General features: G+C 50.6%; 1 protein-coding gene across 2 annotated transcripts; it reads left to right on the top strand.

The window, feature by feature from the left end:
• The first annotated feature begins 10,398 nt into the window (after nt 1–10,398).
• On the top strand, nt 10,399–15,060 carry NRSN2 (neurensin 2). 2 transcript variants are annotated; one of them, XM_087818560.1, is made up of 3 exons: nt 10,399–10,451; nt 12,713–12,907; nt 14,589–15,060. In XM_087818560.1, the coding sequence occupies exons 2-3, from the start codon at nt 12,719–12,721 to the stop codon at nt 15,012–15,014; spliced, it is 615 nt and encodes a 204-aa protein (XP_087674686.1). In that variant the 5' UTR covers nt 10,399–10,451; nt 12,713–12,718; the 3' UTR covers nt 15,015–15,060. The 2 variants fall into 2 exon arrangements, with proteins under 2 accessions (XP_087674686.1, XP_087674687.1); XM_087818561.1 differs by lacking the exon at nt 10,399–10,451 and adding an exon at nt 11,138–11,185.
• Nucleotides 15,061–19,877: the final 4,817 nt, after the last annotated feature.

The raw sequence follows: 19,877 nt of genomic DNA on the forward strand, positions 1-19,877 counted from the left end.
CCTCGCCCTGTGGTTCTACATGTCTGTGCCTTTCCTCAACCCTTCCCAGTTTGCCAGATTCAAGTCTTTTGATTTAGCACCATCCAGGAAGAACTGGGGGTTCCAGGACAAGTCACCTGGCCCCTCCAGGCCTCTGTCTCCCTCTATCTCAGGACTCCTTGGTCTTCATTAAGGATGGCAAACCCATTCCTGCAGGGGCCAGGCAAGTAACATAAATGAATGAGAGTCTGGGTGGACACTGGCTTCATGACCCACATCAAGGGGTAGGGCTGCTCACCTGTCACTTGTGACCCTGTGGGATTGCAGCCCACAGTGGCAGGTGTCTAGATTTTTCAAGAGAAGGTGGAAAGTGGATGTTTCTGTGGTGATCTCAATTTCAAAATGAAAGCTGATACAAATATTTTTAAGTCCTTGTGGACCAAATGCAATGTGTGAGGCACACCTCGCCCGGGGGAACACCAGTTTGACCCTGATCTTAATGAGGATTAAAACGCAGTGTTGGGCTACATTGTCTGGGCTCAAAGCCTAGCTCAGTTACCTGTGTGACCTTGAGCAAGTTCACTTCACCCTGACTCCTCTTTCCATACCTGTAACATGGGGATGATAGTGGTACCTGCTTGATAGGGTGAAATGAAGTTCAAGGTGAGAAGCATTTAACATGGTGCTCCAGAAATTGTATTACTCCCTTGTCCAGAGGAGGAAACTGAGAGTCAGAGTGGTGAAGAGCAGCCAAGGTCAGAGACAGGGCTCCAAATCTTGGGTCTGTCTCTATTACTTCAGGGTGTTGCCTCTCCCTATTTGAAACTGCAGATGGTATAAGACTGTTGGCTCAGGGCCTGGCACATAATTGGCCCAAAGTATAGATATATTGAATGAGTAAAGACAAGCAGCAAGAAACAATGTTTCCTGCCCTTGTGATTCTCACCAGTGTGTTTTGGAAACCGAGACCAAGGCTTTTCAAAATTCTTTTGTCCCCGACACCCCCTCACCCTAATTCTTCCTCTGCCCGATCCTGTGAATTCCTAAGGTTGGACAAAGCCCGTTTCCCCAGTAAGAACCAAGGCCAAGTGTGCAGACCGTATTTAGAGAGGGTATTTGGGGACCAGGATATCCATAGATAATTTAAAGGGGGACTTAGAGCACATTTGGGAGGTCTGGGCATGTACAGAAAGGTGGCCTGGGGCAGTGCAGAAGTTACAGTAACAGCTTCTCAGCCTCTCTGATGGGAAGCAAGATGCCCCTCCTACAAGAAAGAGTTGAGGAGGTGTGGAAGACAGATGAGTCACCCAGAATCCCCTTCAAGGAAGGACTTTCCTGGCTGTGGGAAGTATGGTCAGCGGAGAGCCTCTACCTGTCAGCTCTTTGAGGGTCTGCTCCAGTTGCAGAGAGCCATTCACCCAGGGTTGCCTGTATCTGGTGTCTGAGTGAGATCAGGTATGACTGCCTGGCCATTTCAGTTCGTTGTAAGACAGGCACTGGCAGACAGCACTTGTACTGCCCCTCCCCCATAGCCACCCAGGGCCCCTCCAGGGTTGGGGAGGCTTTTCCAGGCCAGCAGTGCCATTTGACTTCCTATGCCCAATCTTGCTTCCTCCCTTTTCTTTTCACAGGTGTTTATCCCTAATAAATATTTTGCACCCCAAACTCAGTCTCTGTGTCTGTTTCTAGGGAACCCAGTCAGCAATGGAGGGTGCAAGGGGCTGGACAAAAGGCATTGGGTAGCTGGCTCAGCAACCCTCGCCTGGCACCTCTGATGCCCCCCACCCTCAGGAGTTGGTGTTAGGAGGAGTCTCATCCCCTCACCACCAACACTGCCCCAGCCTCAGAGTTGTACCCTCCAATGGGCATCCCATAGACACTTCAGCTTCAGCCCACAAAGCCCTCTGCTGGTGTCATTCTCATTCGAAGTCCCTACCCTGGTCAAAGCTGAGAAAGGGCGGTAGTCTGTGTTTGCCCTTCAGAAGTTCCAGGGAGGAGGCAGAGCAGGGGGAGGGTAAATGCCTGGCGGTTGACAGTGCTACAGGGCGGGGGGAACTTGGACCAGGCTCTTCCCTTTTGCAGGCCTTAGTTTCCTCATATGTAAAGTGGAGGAGGTGGAATAGGAACAGAGGAGAGACCATTTATTACTTGGTTCCTTCCATTTCAGAAGGAAATGGATTCTGACCTGAGAAAGGTGGGGAGGTCTGCTTATGTGGACTCTGGGGACACCTAGTGGCTGAAAGGAGTAGGAAGCAGTTGGGGCTGGGGCTGGGGGTGTGTCCCACTCCAATGTCTGCATTCCTGTGGTCATTGACTCAACAGTCAGGTCCCTTGCCTGGGTTATTTAAACCATCTTGGTTCCAAGATTTTAATGACACTTACCTGCTGATGTGTTGGTTATCTATTGCTGCATAACATACTGTGAGAAATTTAGCAGCTTAAAACGTGTTTATTATTTCACAGGGGGCCAGGCCCACCTTCGCTGGCTTCTCTGCTCAGAATCTCGCAAGGCCGCAGTCAAGGTGTTGGCTGAGCTGCACCCCTTTCTGGAGTTGAGCACCCTCTTCCAAATTCACAGAGTGGTGGGCAGATTCAGTTCCTTGTGGTTAAGGACAGGGTTCCTGTTTTCTTCCTGGCAGTCACCTGTGTCATGCTTGATTTCTAAGAGCCAGCCGCTCACAGTTCTTTCTTCACAAGCCCTGTCAAGCACTGCAGCTTATTTTGTCAAGGTCAGCTGGAGAATCTTTCTCAGCTTCAAGTCACTTGACTCAAGGAAGGCTCTCTTTTAAAGGACTAGCTTGATTCACTTGGGCCCACCCAAAAAATCTCCCTTTTGATTAACTAAAAATCAACTAACTTGAGACCTAAGTCACATCTGCAAAATCCCTTCACCTTTGCCACTGTAACCTGATCAATCACAGCAGTGACACACATCACACTCACTGGTCTCGCCCACACTGGGGAAGGGCTTATGTTGGGCATGCAAACCAAGGGGTGGGAATCTTGGGGGCCGTCTTAGAATTCTGTTTATCTTAACTGTGGATTTTCAGGTCTATATCTCCATCCCAACATTGCCAGACTTGTATTTCTGCCTTCTTGTCATCTCCACTGGGATACCTAATTGACACCCCAAACTTGGCATGTCTAAAAATGAATTCTTGTTTCCACAAAGCTTTCAAGCTTGCTCCCCAAGCCCACCCACGTCTTCACATATCAGTAAAAGGCCAAAAACCTCTCAGTTTCTTGACTCCTCTTTTTCTCATAGTTTCAGATCCCTTGGCTCTACCTTCAAAATGTATCCTGTGTCCTATCACTTCTCACCTCTTTCATCGCCACCCTCCTGGTCCTGGCTCCCACAATCTCTTGCCTGGATCCTGTACTGGTTTCCTCACTGGACTCTTTGCTTTCTGCTTTGCCTTGTTCACAGTCTTATTGTCCACAGATAAGCTAGAGGGATATGGTTAAACTATAAATCAGTTGAAAACTCTCCAATGGTCTCCATCTCATTCACACTCAAAACCATCCTCAGGGTGTGCTCTAAAGCCCTATGTGACCTGGCTCACGGCTCACCCTGGTACTCATCTCCAACTGCTTTTTCCTTTTCTCAACATGCTCTAGCTATACTGACTTCCTTGTTGTTCCTCAAAACTGCCAACACACCAACCTCAGGCCCTTTGCACAAGCTTCTCACTCTGCTTGAAATGCTCTTCTCCCAGATACTCACATGACTTAGTCCCCCATTTCCTTCAGGTCTCAGCTCCAATGTCACTACCTCAAAAAGGTCTTCCCTGACCATTTTTATAAAGTATCACCATCACCACCCCTTATACTATCTCCTTTGCTTAATTTTTGTTAATAGTATTTATCACATATAGTTTTAATTTTTTACCTATCTTTCCAATTAGTATGTAAGCTTCATGAGGAAAGATTGATTTCTGCATTAGACTCCATGCCTTAGGTCATTCAATCTCTCATTCATTCAGCCATTCAACAGACATTTATTAAGGGTTTGCTTATGCCAGACTCTGGGCATACAAAGGTGAAAAAGACAAATGTGGCATGTTCTCACTGAGCCCACAGATCTGAGGAGGAGAAAGGTACCTAAACACAGGGATAGAAATGCAGTGATGGAGATGGACAGAGGGGCTGGGGGAACACAGAGAAGGCACTTAGTCCAGACAGGGAGCTGGGTGTGGTCAGATTACCTCCTCTAGGATATTTAAGCTCTGAGACCTCAGTAAGTTTTAGAACATGGCTGCAAGTTCTTTGATATTCTTTCAATAACTGTCCTTCCCCTTGAATCTGGGCTGGCCTTTGTGACCCACTTGTAACCAATAGGATAACGCAGAATGATGCTGCATGTTTCCAAGGTTTCGTTACACCCAACCACCATGTAAGAAGCCCAACAACCCTAAGACCGTCATGTGGGAAAGAAGCCCAAGACACATGGAGAGGCCATGTGTAGGTGCCCCAGGCATGCAGGAATCTGCTCAGGGGCCAGACATGTAGGCGAAGAAGCCTCCAGGTGTTTCCAGCCCCCTGTCATTCAAGTCACTCCCAGCTGTTGCAGTCTTCCCAGCTGAGATTTCAGCCCTCATGGAGCAGAGACAAGCCACCCCCTCTTTCCCTGTCTGAATTTCTGACCCATAGTGTTCATGAGCATAATGAAATGGTGGTTATCATACTACTGAGTTTGGGGGCAGCAATTATAACTAGAACAGTTCAGGTGAAGGAAAAAGCTTTCCAGACACCAGCAAAGGCAAGTGGGAAGACTCAGCAAAACAGGCTGACATGAAGTTGGCTGAGGCTGCAGGGTTGGTGGGGAGAGAGGAGAAAGACTGGCAAGAGCATGAAGAGCCTTGAAGGCATTTGGACTTTCCTTGGAGTCTCCACACCGAAGCCCAAGGGATCTTTTGAAAACACAAATCTGACCACCAAGGAAAACCTTCTGGTGGCTCCCCACTACCTTCGGGATAAAGTCTAAAGTTCTTGACCTGGAATTCAAGGCCTTTTGCAGTTAACTTCTTTACTGTTTTATAGACTCTCCCTTCACCTACTAGCTCTGTCCTAAAACTGCTTCAACCATGCCAGGCCACTCTCCATGACAAGGGCCTCTCATGCCATTTGTCTTTGCTCTTGTTGAGAAATTGGAGCAACTTTGGGCTAACCACATTGCCTTTTGAGGCCTCAGTGTCCCCATCCGTAGTTAGGTGGTTGGATTAGAGGTCTTTGAGAGCATACGCAGCCTGGCATTGTAGAAGCCTACGAAAAGGTGGGAGAAAGGTGCTATAAAGCCAAACCTGCCTGTCTAGCTTCTTCCAGGTTGCCTAGCAATAGATTCCAACCCTCTCCCAATCCTCAGAGGTTTCTTAGCAACCTAATTTTTCACTCTTGGTTGTTTTCAGGATTTCCTGTTAACTAAATGAATGTCAAGTTCTGCTGCTTCTGTCCAAAAAAATCTTAAACCAAGGATTTTTTTTAGAGACCTGGATACTAACCCAGAATGGAAAGAAGTCTGAGTTTGAGGTCATCGGAGAATTTGCTGTGTGACTTAAAGAAGTTACCTGACCTCACCCTAGATGGTTTTGCTCAGTGGTTAGAGCGTCAGCCCAGGGACTGAAGGGTCTCAGGTTCAACTCCTGTCAAGGGCACGTACCCCAGCCAATCAGGAGGCAACCGATCGATGTGTCTCTCTCACATGGATTTTTTTCTCTCTCTCTGTTCCTTCCACTCTCTCTGAAAAGCAATGGGAAAAATATTCTCGGGTGAAGATTAAAAAGAAAAAAAAAGTTACCTGACCTCTCTTCTTTTAATGCAGGTTATGAATACCTGTCAGGTGTTCCTTAGGGGTTTCCCCTTCTCTCTCTCTTTTATAATTGATTTCAGAGAGAGGGAGGGAGAGGGAGAGAGAGATAGGAACATCAATGATGACAGAGTCACTGATCAGCTGCCTCCTGCACGCCCCCCACTGGGGATCAAGCCTTCAACCCAGGCATGTGCCCTGACTGGGAATCGAACCAGGATCTCCTGGATTGATGCTCAACCACTGAGCCACACCGGCATGACAAATTATATGGCTTTTGTCTAACTTCAAGGGGATTCGGAAATATATGTGAAGCACATGGAAATTTGGTGAGCCATTTATGTCTCCACACAATATTTAAAGAAAACCTCTTTGGTAAGGTCACATATGTGCGGAAATCTGAATAAAGCCAGAAGCTAGCAAAAAGCAAGAAGGGCAGAGAGACAAACACATGCAAAGGCTCTAAAGCCTTGAGGTAGGAGTTTGCCTGACATTCTTGGTTCATTCAAGGAACAGCAAGGAGGCCAGTGTGGCTGGAGGACAGTGAGGGAAGGAATGGGAGAAGATGAGACCAAGGAGGTCAGTAAGGTTGTGGGGAAGGTGCAGTTAAAGGCCACAGTAGGGACTGGTTTGAGATATCTACTGTTACAAAACCATCTCACAGTCTTTGAATTTCCTTAGCTTGTGGCTGCATCACTCCAATCTCTGCCTTTATCCGTAGGCCTTCTTCCTTCTGTGTCTTATTTCATTTTAACTACTTTAATTTTAAGTTTAACCAAATGCAGCTAGTGGCCACAATACTGGACAGTCAAGTGTCAGTGGGACAAACCTCGCTACCAGGGCCCTGCTTTGGACCAGGACTGCCATCTCAGACCCCACCACCCCTCCCCATTCACCCGGTGCTGTCACCCTGCCTTTAGTGGTCTCTTCTCTGCATTGCAGCCACAATGGCCCCTTAAGGTCTGAGTCAGATTCTCTCCTTCCCTCCCCTGCTCAAAACCCTCCAATGACATCTCGTCTTACTCAGGGTAGAAGGAAAAGACTGTGGTGGATTAAAGACGGCCACAGACTCTTGGTCACTCTGTCCTTCAAGAGATGGAGTTTATTTCCCTTTCCCTCGAATCTGAACTGGCCCAGCAACTGCTTTAACCATTGAATGTCGTGGAAGTAATGATGCTGGCCCAGCTCTGGACCTAGCTTTCAAGAGGACTGGCCTTCTCTTCCCTCTCTTGGAAAACTCATTTGTGGAATATACCCTCTTAGACCCCAGTCGCCGTCGTAAAGCCCAAGCTACATGGAGGTACTCCAGTTGACAGCACAGATATAGAACATTCCTGCCTTCGCAGAAACTTCTATTGGATGGCACTGGCTTAGACAGCCTTATCTACAAGTTTCCACATTAAAATCTTTAACTACAGGGTCCCACACTCTGACCTCAGACTCCCCTCCTTCCCATCCAGCTATTTTTGGACTTCCCTGAGATCTTCAGTCTAAAATCCCTGCATCTTCTCCAAATCCATCTGCTCCCCTCCTGGGCTGCTTGGCATCCACACTGAGCCAGGATCCTCCTGACGTTCAGTGTGGGATCTGTTCTCTCCCATGCTCTCTGCATCCCCCATATTCTGTCCTTCTGTCCCACCTGTCCAGGAGAACCACAACCGGAGCTGGAGTGTCAGCAGCCTTCTCCATTCCCATTTCTCCTGACACTGCCAAAGAAAGTCATAGCCATGCAGACCACAGTCGCCACAGATCATGGCCTCAGAGCCATCAGAACAAATTCAGAGCCTGCCACGTTGTGACTGCATGACCTCAGGCAAGTAACTTACCCTCCGAAGACCCAGGTTTTATCATCTGTAAAACAGGAATTATCATAGTTCCTATCTCATAAGGTTGAGAAGATAAATTAGCCTGGCACATAGTAAATGCTCAACAAATCTTCACCACCTTTTCTAAAAAATTGTGGTAAGATATACATATCATAAAACTTATCATTAGTGACATTTAGTACATTCACAATGTTGGCCAATCATCACCAGTATGTAGTTCTAAATAATTTTTATCACCCTAAAAGAAATTCATTAAGGCAGTCACTACCCATTCCTCCCTTCCCCAGCCCCTAGAAACCACTAATCTGTTTTCTACTTCTATGGATTTTCTGGCTGGATATTTCATATATATAATCATGTAAAATGTGGCCTTTTGTGCCTGCCTTGCCACCGTTTTTAAGCATCCTGTTGAGCTAAAGCCTTTCTCTTTCTTATAGACAATGTGTCTTGTTTTTCTTAAGAGTCTTCAATTTATCAGGTGTCATGTCACTCAACTGCCCACCTATAAACTAACATAACAATAACAGTAGTAACGACAATCCTTTATTGAGTTCTTACTTTATTCCAGGTGCTTTGCTAAGTGTCCTATATGCACCTCTCATTTCACTCTTATAAGCCCTCTGAGAAGCAACTACTACTATTATCTCTATTTTACAGTCAGGGAAACTGAGGCTCAGAGCAGTTAAATCATGTAAGTAGCAAGTGGCAGATTGAAACCTACATCTGTTTAACTCCAGAGTTCAGCTCACACCACCACACTGTATCTCTTCTCAGTGGCCACTCCCCTCCCTCCCCAGGATCTGGCTGGTTCGTGTAGCAGAGAACACTGGATCCTCCCTGGGCTGGCTCATGCCTAGCCCACTCTTCTGTGCCTTTAACCTCACCCCTTCCCATGCCCTCCAGAACCTCACCCCCTGTCCAGTATCATCAGAGCTGAAGCTGATCCCAGTGGCAGTGGACTGGAATTATCTACTTGTTTATCCACGTGTCTGATACTGAGCAAGGGTGACTCCAAGGCCAAGCTCAGCTGGGACTGTGGCGCCTCCATGTGGGCTCTCCATGTGGTACTGGCTTCATTGCATGCCAGCCTCAAGGCAGACAGACTTCTTACACAAAGCCTCAGGTCTCCAAGAGCTAGAGCCCCGGGGAAGTGCACGTCCTTTCGTGTCCTAGCCTTGGAAGTCAGGGCATAGTGTCCACCATGCTCTATTGGTTGAAGCCGTCATCAGCTCACTCAAGATACAAAGAGAGAGTACAGAAATCCCACCTTTCTAAAGAGAAGTGCTAAAGAATTTGCAGCCATGGAAATGGTCACAGGTTGTCTCCAATCTTTTGCCATCCCCGTAGTTCATTTCAGCTCCTAACATCTCTTGAATCCATCCATTTCTCTGCAAGCTCACTAGGCAAGACATCATCATCTCTGGTCTGGAGTCTCCTCGCTGGTCTCTCTGCTGCCACTCTTGAGCTTTCTATCCTGTTCTAAGGGATCAGCAGCCAGAGGGATCTTTACAGTGCAAATCAGATCACAGCCCTCCCCTCTTTATAACCTTTCCATGGTTCTCTACTTCTCTTTGGTTGAAGTTCAGACTCCTTATGAGGCCCCGAAGGATCTCATGTAGCCTGCCTCTCAACTCAAGGCCTATAATTTTGAGCTCCCCCCCCACACACACACGGTTACATGAGTGATACATATAAGTACTTAGACAAGACTGTGCGCATAATGAGCATCATACAGGACGGGGCAAGAGCACGTTTACAGTTGTGACTACACGAAACAGTTTATTCTTGTATTATTATTTATTAATTATTGTATTATTTTCCATACTTACAACTGTAAATCTACTTTTGCCCCATCCTGTATATTTGATATTCTTATTAGTCTGTGTTCAGAAAATATTTACTGAGCTGCCTACTCAGTGCCAAGCCCTATGTGAGGCTCGGGCTCGGGATACAATAGTGAACGGAAAAGATGTGCAGAGTTCGTTCATCCCGGTGCCCCAGCCCCCAGCATGAAGAGACAGAATGGATGCTCAAGACATGAAGACATGTTTGTGCAGTGGTGCCTGGTGGAGCTCAGAGAGGTGTGGTGACTTCCCCAAAGCCACCCAGCAAAGGTAGGACAAAACCAAGGCTGTAAGCACATGACAACGAATGAAACAGACAAGCTGCTGGGCAAAGGCTGGCTGTCCAGGGAGGTGGGCCCCAGGCACACTGCCCAGGGCAGAACCAGGGGTAGGTTGGGAGAGGATGGGGACTCACTGAGGTGAGGACTTCCGTAAGAGATAAGGGGCCCTGATGTGAGCTGGAAGGTACTTCGTGGTAGGCACCCAGCGAGAGAGAGGAGAAAGGTGAGGCTCAGTGGTGGGCGGGGGCGCAGAGAGGAGGGAGAGAGGTGGGAGTCTGCGAAGGCGGGGGCTCAGCCAGGAGGCGTTTGTATACGGGGGGAGGGCTCCATGAGGGGCATGAGACCCGGAGAGGGGGCTGAGGATACACTGAAGAAATGAAGGCTCAGTGAGGGCAAGGGCTTTCAGGGAGAGGGGGTGATGCGAGGGTCGGTGAGGAGTTGAGGGGACTGCAGGAGGGGTGTCGTTCAGGGATGTGGTGGGGTCTCTGCGAGGGGCCTGGAGTCTCAAAGAAGGGAACCCTGGAAGGGGACAGGGGCTCGCGATCCTGCAGGGGCCCGCCATCTGCAGAGCCAGACCTTGGGGGGCCCTCCTCCTCGGCATCACCCCCACCTCCGACTGCGGCGCAGGCGCGACCGAGCCGCCTCTGCTCGGCGGGCGCTGCGGCTGCGGCTGCGGCTGCGGCTCGGGCTCGGCGGAGACCGGAGACCGCAGGCGGAGGTGAGCTCGGCGCTGCTCCCCGCGGCCCGCCCTCCGGGGGTCCGCGAGCGCCCCGCCCCGCCCCCAGCCCGCCGCGGCCCCCGCGGGCGGGACCGCAGCGCCGAGCCGGCGGGGCCCTGGGCTTTGGGAGGCGGGGCCCCAGGCACCCAGGGGAGACGGGCTGCGGAGGCTTCGCAGGGCGGGGCCGGCTCCCCTCTACTGAAACCCACCCCTCCCGGCCGCGACTCGCTCTACCTCTAGGGGACTGGATGTGGTTAATCCGGACCCGGGCCGGGAGGTCCGGTGGGAAGCCGCGGCGCGAGGGGGCGGGGAGGTGGCCCGATTTCCCGGCCCCGCCCCCGGGCGCCCCCCTCCCGGCCTGGGCCGCGGGACCCTAGAGGGGGCGGGGGCGGGGCTCTGGGAGGGAGAACCGAGGGGGCGCAAAGGGGGAGATGCCGTCCGGCTTCAGGCCCCCGGCCTGTCACCTCCCGTGAGCACTCCCGGGCCGCCTGCTCGGCCGCAGTCGCCCCCCTCGAACCCGGAGCCCGCTCCTCTCCCTCCTCCCTTCCCGCCTGGGGGCGCCCCCCAGAGGTTTCTATGGCGACCCTGGTCCGGGTACTCGCGCCACGTGCCTAGCATCCCGCCCTCCCTCCCCCAGACCGCAGGGCCGCCTCCCCGCAGCCCAGGAACGGGGCGGGGGGGGGGGGGGGGCGTCAAGGTCACCTTCCCGCTGCGATCCCGGCAGGACTGAGCGAGTGAGTATGTTTGGGGGAAGAGGACAGCGAGTTGCCGTGGAGATGACCAGGCCAGCCGTCGGGAACCCTGGCCCCGCCCTCTCCCTCAGGGTCTTTAATGAGCCCTCGCTTCTCCGGCTCGGACAAGCCCGCGGGCCGCTTTCACGCGGCGCCAGGCGCGGGCCGCATTCCCCCTGCACCCGGCTGCAGTGCCCGCGCCCCGCAACGTCCCGCGTGGCCACGCCCGCCCCGCCCCCCAGCCTCCTCCCAGCCTCTGCGTTCACTCTCTGCCTTTTCCCATTCTGTCAACTTTCTTTCCTTTTTCTCTTTTTCGCCTGAATTGTGGGTAAGGGCTGTGAAGAGCTGTGGTTTATAGACAGTGGTTAACTACAGCACTCCTGTGACTTGTGTGCATCTGTGGGGGCTCCAAGATCACCCCCAACACACACTGAGTCTGTGTGTCTGTATGTGTGTGTCTGTTTGGGGGAGGGGTTGCTGGTGAGTCCGCAGCAATTTGAGGGCCACAACTGATTGGAAATGAGAGGGGACTGGAAATTTGTCTCACCCTTCCATGTAAGCTCATTGCTTTATTTTGTCTGAAGCTGCTCAGAGGGGCTGAAGGCCATCATGAAGGTGGGGAGGGGCCCTGTCCTTCCCCAGCGCTGCCCCCATCCCGGACTTTGATTCTGTGTGTGGATTCGCAAGTATCTTTCATTCCTGAAACCTCAGTGTCTCCATTTGTGAGAAGAAGGATTTTTAGATAGGTTTCTCTAGAATTCTAATAGCCGTTGAGCCTAAGGGCCCCAAATCCCCTGACTTTCACCTCCTGTGGAGTCAAGATTCCTTGGGACTTGGAGGTTGTTGCTTTGTGAGTGACAGCCCTGAGGAGGGATCTTTTACAGCCTTGCAGCTGGGGGAGCTCTGTCTGACTAGACAACTGCCAGCCGGGACAATAATCTCCAAGAGTACCCTGAAAGGCAGGGAAGGGGTTTTGAGAGGAGAGGGAGATGGGGACCTCTCACTCCAGACATGGGGCTCAAAAAGTTCAGGATAAAAATAATAATGAAGAAATTACAGTAATAATAATCACAACAGCTACCATTTCTTTTGGCACCAGAAGACAATAACTGTACAGAGCAGGTAGAATCATTAGCCCTGTTTTACAGATGAGGAAACTGAGGCATAGAGAAGTGAAAGCACTTGTCTAAGGTCACACAGCCAGGAAGCAGTGGATCAGGGATTCTAGTCTAGACAGTGAGGCTCCAGAACCCATGGTCCCAGCCATGAGTGCCTCCAGAGCAAACACACACCTTTATTGACACCTACAATTGCCAGGCACTGAGCTAAGCACTTTGTTGCATTGGCTCATTCACAGTATACTAGAGAAAGCCAGGCCAGCATTCCAGAAGGCCAGGCTGTGCTATGAGTGTGGGGTGTCTTGAGCAGGAGAGGTGGATGGGACACAAAGATTCAGGAGCCTGGGAAGGTCACCACAGGCAGCTCTCACTGATCCTTCCCTCTGTCTGCTGAACCTTGCCTACCCCACAGGGATCCATGATGCCGAGCTATGACCGTTCGTGTGGCTGTGGCCGGGGCCCCAATGTGGAAGACGGCAAGTGGTATGGGGTCCGCTCCTATTTGCACCTCTTCTATGAGGACTGCGCAGGTACTGCCCTCAGCGATGACCCTGAGGGGCCTCCTGTTCTGTGTCCCCGTCGACCTTGGCCCTCACTGTGCTGGAAGGTAAGGCTAGAGGAGGAGCAACTTGTGATTTCCTGTGGCTTCAGGGAAGAGATCCCCTCAGTGGACAGAAAGAAAAGGAATGGTGTAGCCGTTAGGAGTCTTGCATGTTCAAGCAATAGAAAACCCAACTCGGATGGGTTTCAACTATAATGGGAAAATGTTGCTTATTTTATAGAAGAAACCAGAGGTTGTGTGCCTTCAGGCAAAATTTGATCCAGCAGTTCAAACCATCACACTGAGGACTCAAGATTTCTCTTAGTCTTTAGGCCTCCCATGGTGCCCCCTTCCCCCTGCAACCCATTAGCTTCAGGTTCTTCCCACATGTTCCCCAAGTGGGTGCTACTATGCTGCCCCTCAGTCTTCCACTCCGCACCACCCAAGGGAAATCAGGATTTTCTCTAGTATTTCCTTCAGAAAAAAAACAATGCTTTTTATTTCTAGAAGTCCTGGCAAGTACTGCATTGGCTCTGATTGGGTCACTTGCCCAGCCCTGAACTAATTACTGTGTCCAGGGGCATGGTTTATGCTGACTGGCAGGGATAGGGGTTCAACCCACTTAAACATTACTGTGCTTCCCAGTGATTTATTGGGGTACTGTTTCCAGGGCAGTGGAAGATGTAAGAGAAATAATCAATGTTCATATCAGCCAGGTAGAGTGGTCAGTTAGGGTGTACTGTGTCAGTAAAGGTATGGAGGTGGCTGTGAGCCAAGTCCCTACAGTGGGCATAGCTCTTTGATAAACACTGTAGGAAGACTGAGGCAGAGAGTCTCTACTTTCAAAAGGCTTTACTCTGGTGGAGAAGTGAAGTGCCAACCTGTGGAGAGTAAGTGCACAGCTCAGGCCAGGTGTGCAGAGGATGCTGGGAGAAAAAAATGCTCTCAGTGCCTTGGGTGGTCAGGGAAGACCTCCAGGAGAAAGTCAGTACATGTTTTACATTTTTTAGCATCTTCTAGTCAGGCAGTGTGCTAGGCTCTTGGGGACAAAGAATTGAAGAAGATATGGTTCCTGTCCTCAAGGAGCTCCTAGCTGTGGTTCATTTAGTTATTCTGCAAACATTCACTCAGCCACTACTCTATACTAGTACTGTGCTAGGCATAGAAGACACCTAGTGAGCCAAAGTGGACATAGTCTCTGCTCTCGTGGCTCTCTCAGCTCTCAGTCCAGTGGGACAGGCAGACATCACTTACATAGTAACCAAAGTACACATCCTAGTGTGCACTGAGGTGAGTGCACTGAAGAATGAATGGGCACAGCATTTGCATAGAGTGTAGAGCAGGTGACTTGACCCAGTTCAGGGGTGTCCTGGAAGGCTTCCCTGAGGAGGTGAGGTTTGAGATGAGATCTGAGGGATGTGTAGGAGTTAACCAGAAAGATAGAGAGTAGATGGCACAGGGGGGATAAGATAGGATCTGAATTATAATGGAGGGAGACTCAGGTTGGCAAGAGAAACCCACTGCTAGGTGGGAGGTGGGAAGGAAATCAAGAGGCCTCAAGATTCCAAATAGAACATGACAGTGTGTGCTCCTTATCAGTTATATCCTAGCTGGTATGTTCTGTGATTCCCATCTCTTAAGGTTGGATTAAGGGGTTACCTTTAAATCCAGTTGGGATTCAAGGTGATCCCTTGGTCTAGGGCCCCCGACACCCTGACTGTCTTCCAATCTGTCTGCCTCTCTCCAGGTCAGCCTGTCCTCGGGGACCCTGCTTCTGCTGCTGGGTGTGGCAGCCCTGACCACTGGCTATGCTGTGCCCCCCAAGCTGGAGGGCATTGGAGAGGGCGAGTTCCTGGTATTGGATCAGCGGGCAGCTGACTACAACCAGGCTCTGGGCACCTGCCGCCTGGCAGGCACTGTACTCTGTGTGGCAGCTGGGGTCTTGCTGGCCATCTGCCTGCTCTGGGCCATGACCGGCTGGCTGAGCCAGGGCACCAAGGCAGAACCTTTGGATACCGAAGCTGACAGCCATGTGGAGGTCTTCAGGGATGAGTCAGAGCAGCAGCTCTCCCCCATCTTTCGTGATGCCAATGGCCAGTCTTGGTTCTCGCCGCCCGACAGCCCTTTTGGACAATCCTCCGTGCAGACCATCCAGCCAAAGCGGGACTCTTGAGGGGCCCACATGGCTAGAGGAGGCATCAGACCCAGAGTCTGGACCCCTCCTCCTCCTCAGCATACCCCACCGCTCCCATTGTCTCCTTAACTTCTTTCTTTTATCAGGGACCCTTCTGTCTAAGCAGCCAGAAGGCTCAACTCCAGATCAGAAAGCCTGGAGCTCACATCCCCATGCCCATTCCCAGGGGATAGGGAGGGCCCAATTTATCCAAGATGCCAATCTTCCCCTAGTCCACTCAAAACTTCTCGCCCACTCCTCCTTCCCCAGGCTCTTCAGGGGCAGAAAGTATCTCCCTCAACCCATCCCCACTCTTTTCTCTGTGTGGCCAAGCCCCTTACCCTTTTAGACCACCAGCTCCTGCCTCTGTATTAAAAGGGGTTTGGACCAGATTCTCGAGTTCCATGACTTTCCTCTTCTCCCCCGGTGTATTACCCCCTATAGGCAACAATGGGTGTGGGGTGGGGTAGCAGGGTCATTCTCAGCCATCGACCCTATCCTCTGTCAGCTGCACCAGGATGCCTCAGGATGGGTCAGAAGATGCTTCATTAGACTTCCTGACCCTGCTCCCTACAGTATGTTTTCTTCATGCATTTTGGCATCAGAGCCCCTCTGTCCACCCCATCCCGGCTATTACTAGCCTCAGTGTACAGATGAGGTGGCTGATGGAGGCTGGCAGCCTGTGAGATCCACATTTCCCGACTCCTCCTGGACCAGCTCTAGTTCAGTTATAGCTGGGCCCCGTGCCTTCCTGGCTTTCATGGGACTGGGGACAAGCTTGGCCCAGAGCGACTAGGTGGAGGCCTGATGTCCCAGGTGGCTCAGAAAATACTTTGAACATGCACTTAAATGGTCTCTAAGAGCCAGGGTTAAGGAGAACAGGGATGTCTTTGTCCCTCTAAGTCCCCCCACCTAGAAACCATCATCCACAGGTGATGCATCATCTCAGTTCTCTGCCATTAGGGGGAGCTCCAAGACAGCTGGAAAGACGTTTGTGGACACTCCCCCCCCCCCCCCCCCCCTTGGCTCAGTGTCGCCACCACCTGCTTTGAGACCTCCCTGGGGGGCAGATGTCCTCAATCCTCTCCCACCAGGCAGGCCCTACTGCCCTTGTGCCCCAGGCCGGCTCCCCATTCTGCACCTCTTCCACCCCACCTTGCCACTCAATAAACAGCTGGGGTGGATACAGGTGTTGCTGCTTTTCTCCCTGACCCCTGGCTGGTGGGGGGGGGGGGGGGGCGCCATGAGTGCTGGCTGCTTAAATCCAATCATTTCTCATTTGCTCCTCATAAGAAAGGGGATTATCATCTTCGTTTTACAGATGATGTAACTAATGGTTAGAGAAGTGAAGCCACTTGCCTAGGCTTGCTGAGGGTGAACTTAAATGCTTGCTTGATGGGAAGGAAAATTTTCAGCCACCTTGACCACCTACTGCCCCATCCCTGAGAGAGGGAGTGCAAGGATGGTTTAGGGAGGGAGCTGGAGCCAAAGGTGGGATCTTTTCCATCGATATGAACAGCTAACCCCTAATGGCAACTTACCAGGGCCTAGACCCCATTCTCAGTGCTTTAAAGACCTCAGGTGCTGTCCACGCCTTATAGAATGGCAGCTCCAGCCTCCCGTTTGCTCCAGCCAAAACCTTGGAGTCATCCTTGACTCCACTCTTTCCTCACAGCCTAAATCCAATCCATCAGCAAGTCCTGTCAACTCGACCTTGGAAATACATCCTGTATCCAACCGCTTCTCACCAGCCTCACAGCTCGCTCCCTGGCCTGAGCCACCATCACCTCTCATCTGGGTTATTGCACCAGCTTCCTGGTCTCCCCACTTCCCGCTTCTCCATCCCCCAAGTCCAATATTTACAGAGAAGCCAGATAAATCCTGTTATAAGTTAGGTTGTGTCCCTCCTCTGCCCGGTACGCACCCATGGTTCCCACCTCACTCAGAGTAAAAGCCAAAATTCTCCAAACTTCTAGCCTCCAGAACTGTGAGAGAATAGATTTTTGTTGTTTTAAGCCATGCAGTATGGGGTGCTTTGTACAGCATCCCATGCCTGGGAAACAGGCTGTAACCCGGTGCAGCCTCCAAGAGAGGCAGTGTGGCAATATCAAAATGGAAAGCACATGTCTTTTGACCCTTACCTGTTGTGCGGGTCTGTCTGTAGGTTCAGTTCTAAGTGTTGGACACGGCAGCATTGTTTGTCACAGAAAACATTTGGGAACAACCTAATGTTCATTGATAGGGGACTAGGTAATAAATCATGGCACAGTTGCAACTGGAACACTATGTGAAAGAATGAAAAGCTGCTGTGTACTGATCTACACAGATCTCCAAGTGATATTGTTAGGTGGGAAGGAGCAAGGTACAGCACACTACGAATACTTCTAAGCCACTTGTGTAAAAAGAAGATTTATGGACCTTGCTTGTACATGCATAAAATCTCTATTGCCTTTGGAGAGTGGACCAAGAAATAAATGAATGAGACCCCTACAATTGCCCCTGTTGACTTCCCTGAGTTTCCAGGCAGTGGCATAGATTCCAATTCTTTCTCAATAAATGATGAAACAAGTAGACAGAAAATCAGTAAGGGTAGAGAAGATTTGACCAACACTATCCCCCAATTTGACCTAACTGATATTTATAGGGCACTGCACCCAACAAGAGCAGAATACACAAGGCCTTAGGCCTTGGTGGCGCCTGGAGACCCAAGGGGCACATGGCGGGAGACTAAATAGAAACAGAGCTCATAGCTGCCTCTGGGCACCCTCTGGTGTTCCTTCAAAATGGTGGCAGCTCAGCAGTTTGACAGCTTCCCCTTACCTGAGGGGGAAGCTATTTCTCCTCCCCTCTGGCTGCATTCCCTCCCCTCTCGGAGGTGGGGAGACCTAGGAGAAGGAGGGAGGCTGTGTGTGTGTGTGTGTGTGTGTGTCTACCTTCTGCTAAACTTCTTTTTATGCCAGAGCCTGAGCATCCAACCCCACACTCCCCAGAGGCTGTCCCTCCGTCCTGCTGAGTCTTGCATTCCCTCCCTCACCCCTGCTGACCCAGGGGACCAGCCTCAGAGAAGCTCCTCCACCTCACCCCCAACTAGACCAAAGAAGGGGTGATTTGGGAGCATTGCCTGGCCTCTGGGGTGCTGTGCTGGGCAGGGAGCTGAGATGCCCCAAGGTGAGAGAGAGAAACAGGGATGTTCATACGAGGCAGGTGTTAGTGCGATGTGGAGAGAGAGAGAGAGAGAGAATGAGAGAGCTGTGGGGAGTCCAGGAGGGAAATGTTCTGCAACATTCATGCGCCGAACTCTTCATCCCAAATCTTATGCCAAGAGCAGGCTGAGAGTGAGGGAGGCAGTCTGCCAGGTTCAAGTCACTGTGTGAGTCTGGGCAATTTTTTAACCTCTCTAAGTCTCAGTTTCTTTGTCTCTAAAATAGAGCCAATAAAGAAACCAATCTCTTGAAATTGTTGGAAGACCTAATGATCTTAACACAGTGCCTGGCACATAGAAGTGCCCTATAAATGCTAGCTATTGTTATGATGGAGAAATCTGAGGTTCCGAATTAGCAGGCAGTACACAGGTTATAATGAAGGATGACTCAGACATGGCCCTGACCTCCAGGGACTCCCAGTCTAGTGAAAAGGACAGTCCGGTAGAGACAATGGCGATATAATAGGGTGAGAGCTGTAATAGGAGGTCATGTCATATATCACAGAGGACAGAGGTTTAGCACTTGTCTGTGCAGGGCTCTGTAGTCAGTGCTCTTCATATAAACTAGTTCTGTTAGTCTTCAGACCACCATAAGGTGGTTATCATTATCTCCAATTCACAGAATAAGAATTGAGCACAGAATATTTAAGCATCCTGCCAAAGGTTGCATAGGTGAGATTTGAACCCAAACAATCCAGGTTCAGAATGCCCCATACCCCTGGCATCCATAGGTACAGAGGAGATGCGCATCCCCACAGATTCTGCCAACTAACCAACCTGATAAGGGATGGGGTCGCACTCATTCCCCTCACACAGGTTCACGCAGACAGGCAAGCATGTGCATGTCTACCCAGAAAAACACCAATTCCTGCCCAAGACAAGAGCTCAGAAAATCCTCTGGAAAACCACCCTACTAGTGTGATTGTTGGAAAAAAGTAATCAGCCCAAACGGCCTCACAGACACATGCATCCGTATGTAAATTGGTGGGCCCATATACAAGTCCTTGAATAAGCATGTTACATGCATAGGTGTGTGCCAATATAAACTCATATGCACACCAACAGGGGTGTAAATTATGATGATGATGTATGTCTATAGACATACTGATAACTGTGTTTTAGCACTTACTCTGCTATTGATTTTCTTATCGGCTACGTCGGAGCATTTATTATGTGCAAGTAAGTAAAGATAAGGCTCAGAGAAGTGAGGTGGCTTGCCCAATGTCACACAGCTGGTAAATAGGTGGGCTTCAAACCCTGGCCCTGCGACATTAGGAAGTGGAGTCGGTCTCATTGCTGTGTAGTTGTGTTCATGAGTGAACAGATGTGCCACTGTTAGATTTCCACATTGACATTCCCTGTAACCTTGGACACATCACATCCTCTTCGGGGCCACATGCTCACATGTCTGTTCACAGGTGTGCTCCGTGGGTTTGTGGTGATGAAACCAGTGACTCTGGCCACGTTCCAACTCAGCTTGGGTTAGTGTCACTGAGGGCTCTGAGCTTCCTGTCCCAGCCCTGCCAAGCCCCAGAGCACATGACTCAGAGCCAAGCCCTTGTGGCACCGGGCCACCAGGAGCCTGGTGATGTTAGAACTCATAGGATTTCATAAGCATCTGGCCCAGGACATGTAGTCAGAGCAGGGAGAAGAAGGGAGGA

Source organism: Miniopterus natalensis, chromosome 7 (assembly GCF_054644295.1).
Source record: "Miniopterus natalensis isolate mMinNat1 chromosome 7, mMinNat1.hap1, whole genome shotgun sequence".
NCBI classification, from domain to species: Eukaryota; Metazoa; Chordata; class Mammalia; order Chiroptera; family Miniopteridae; genus Miniopterus; species Miniopterus natalensis.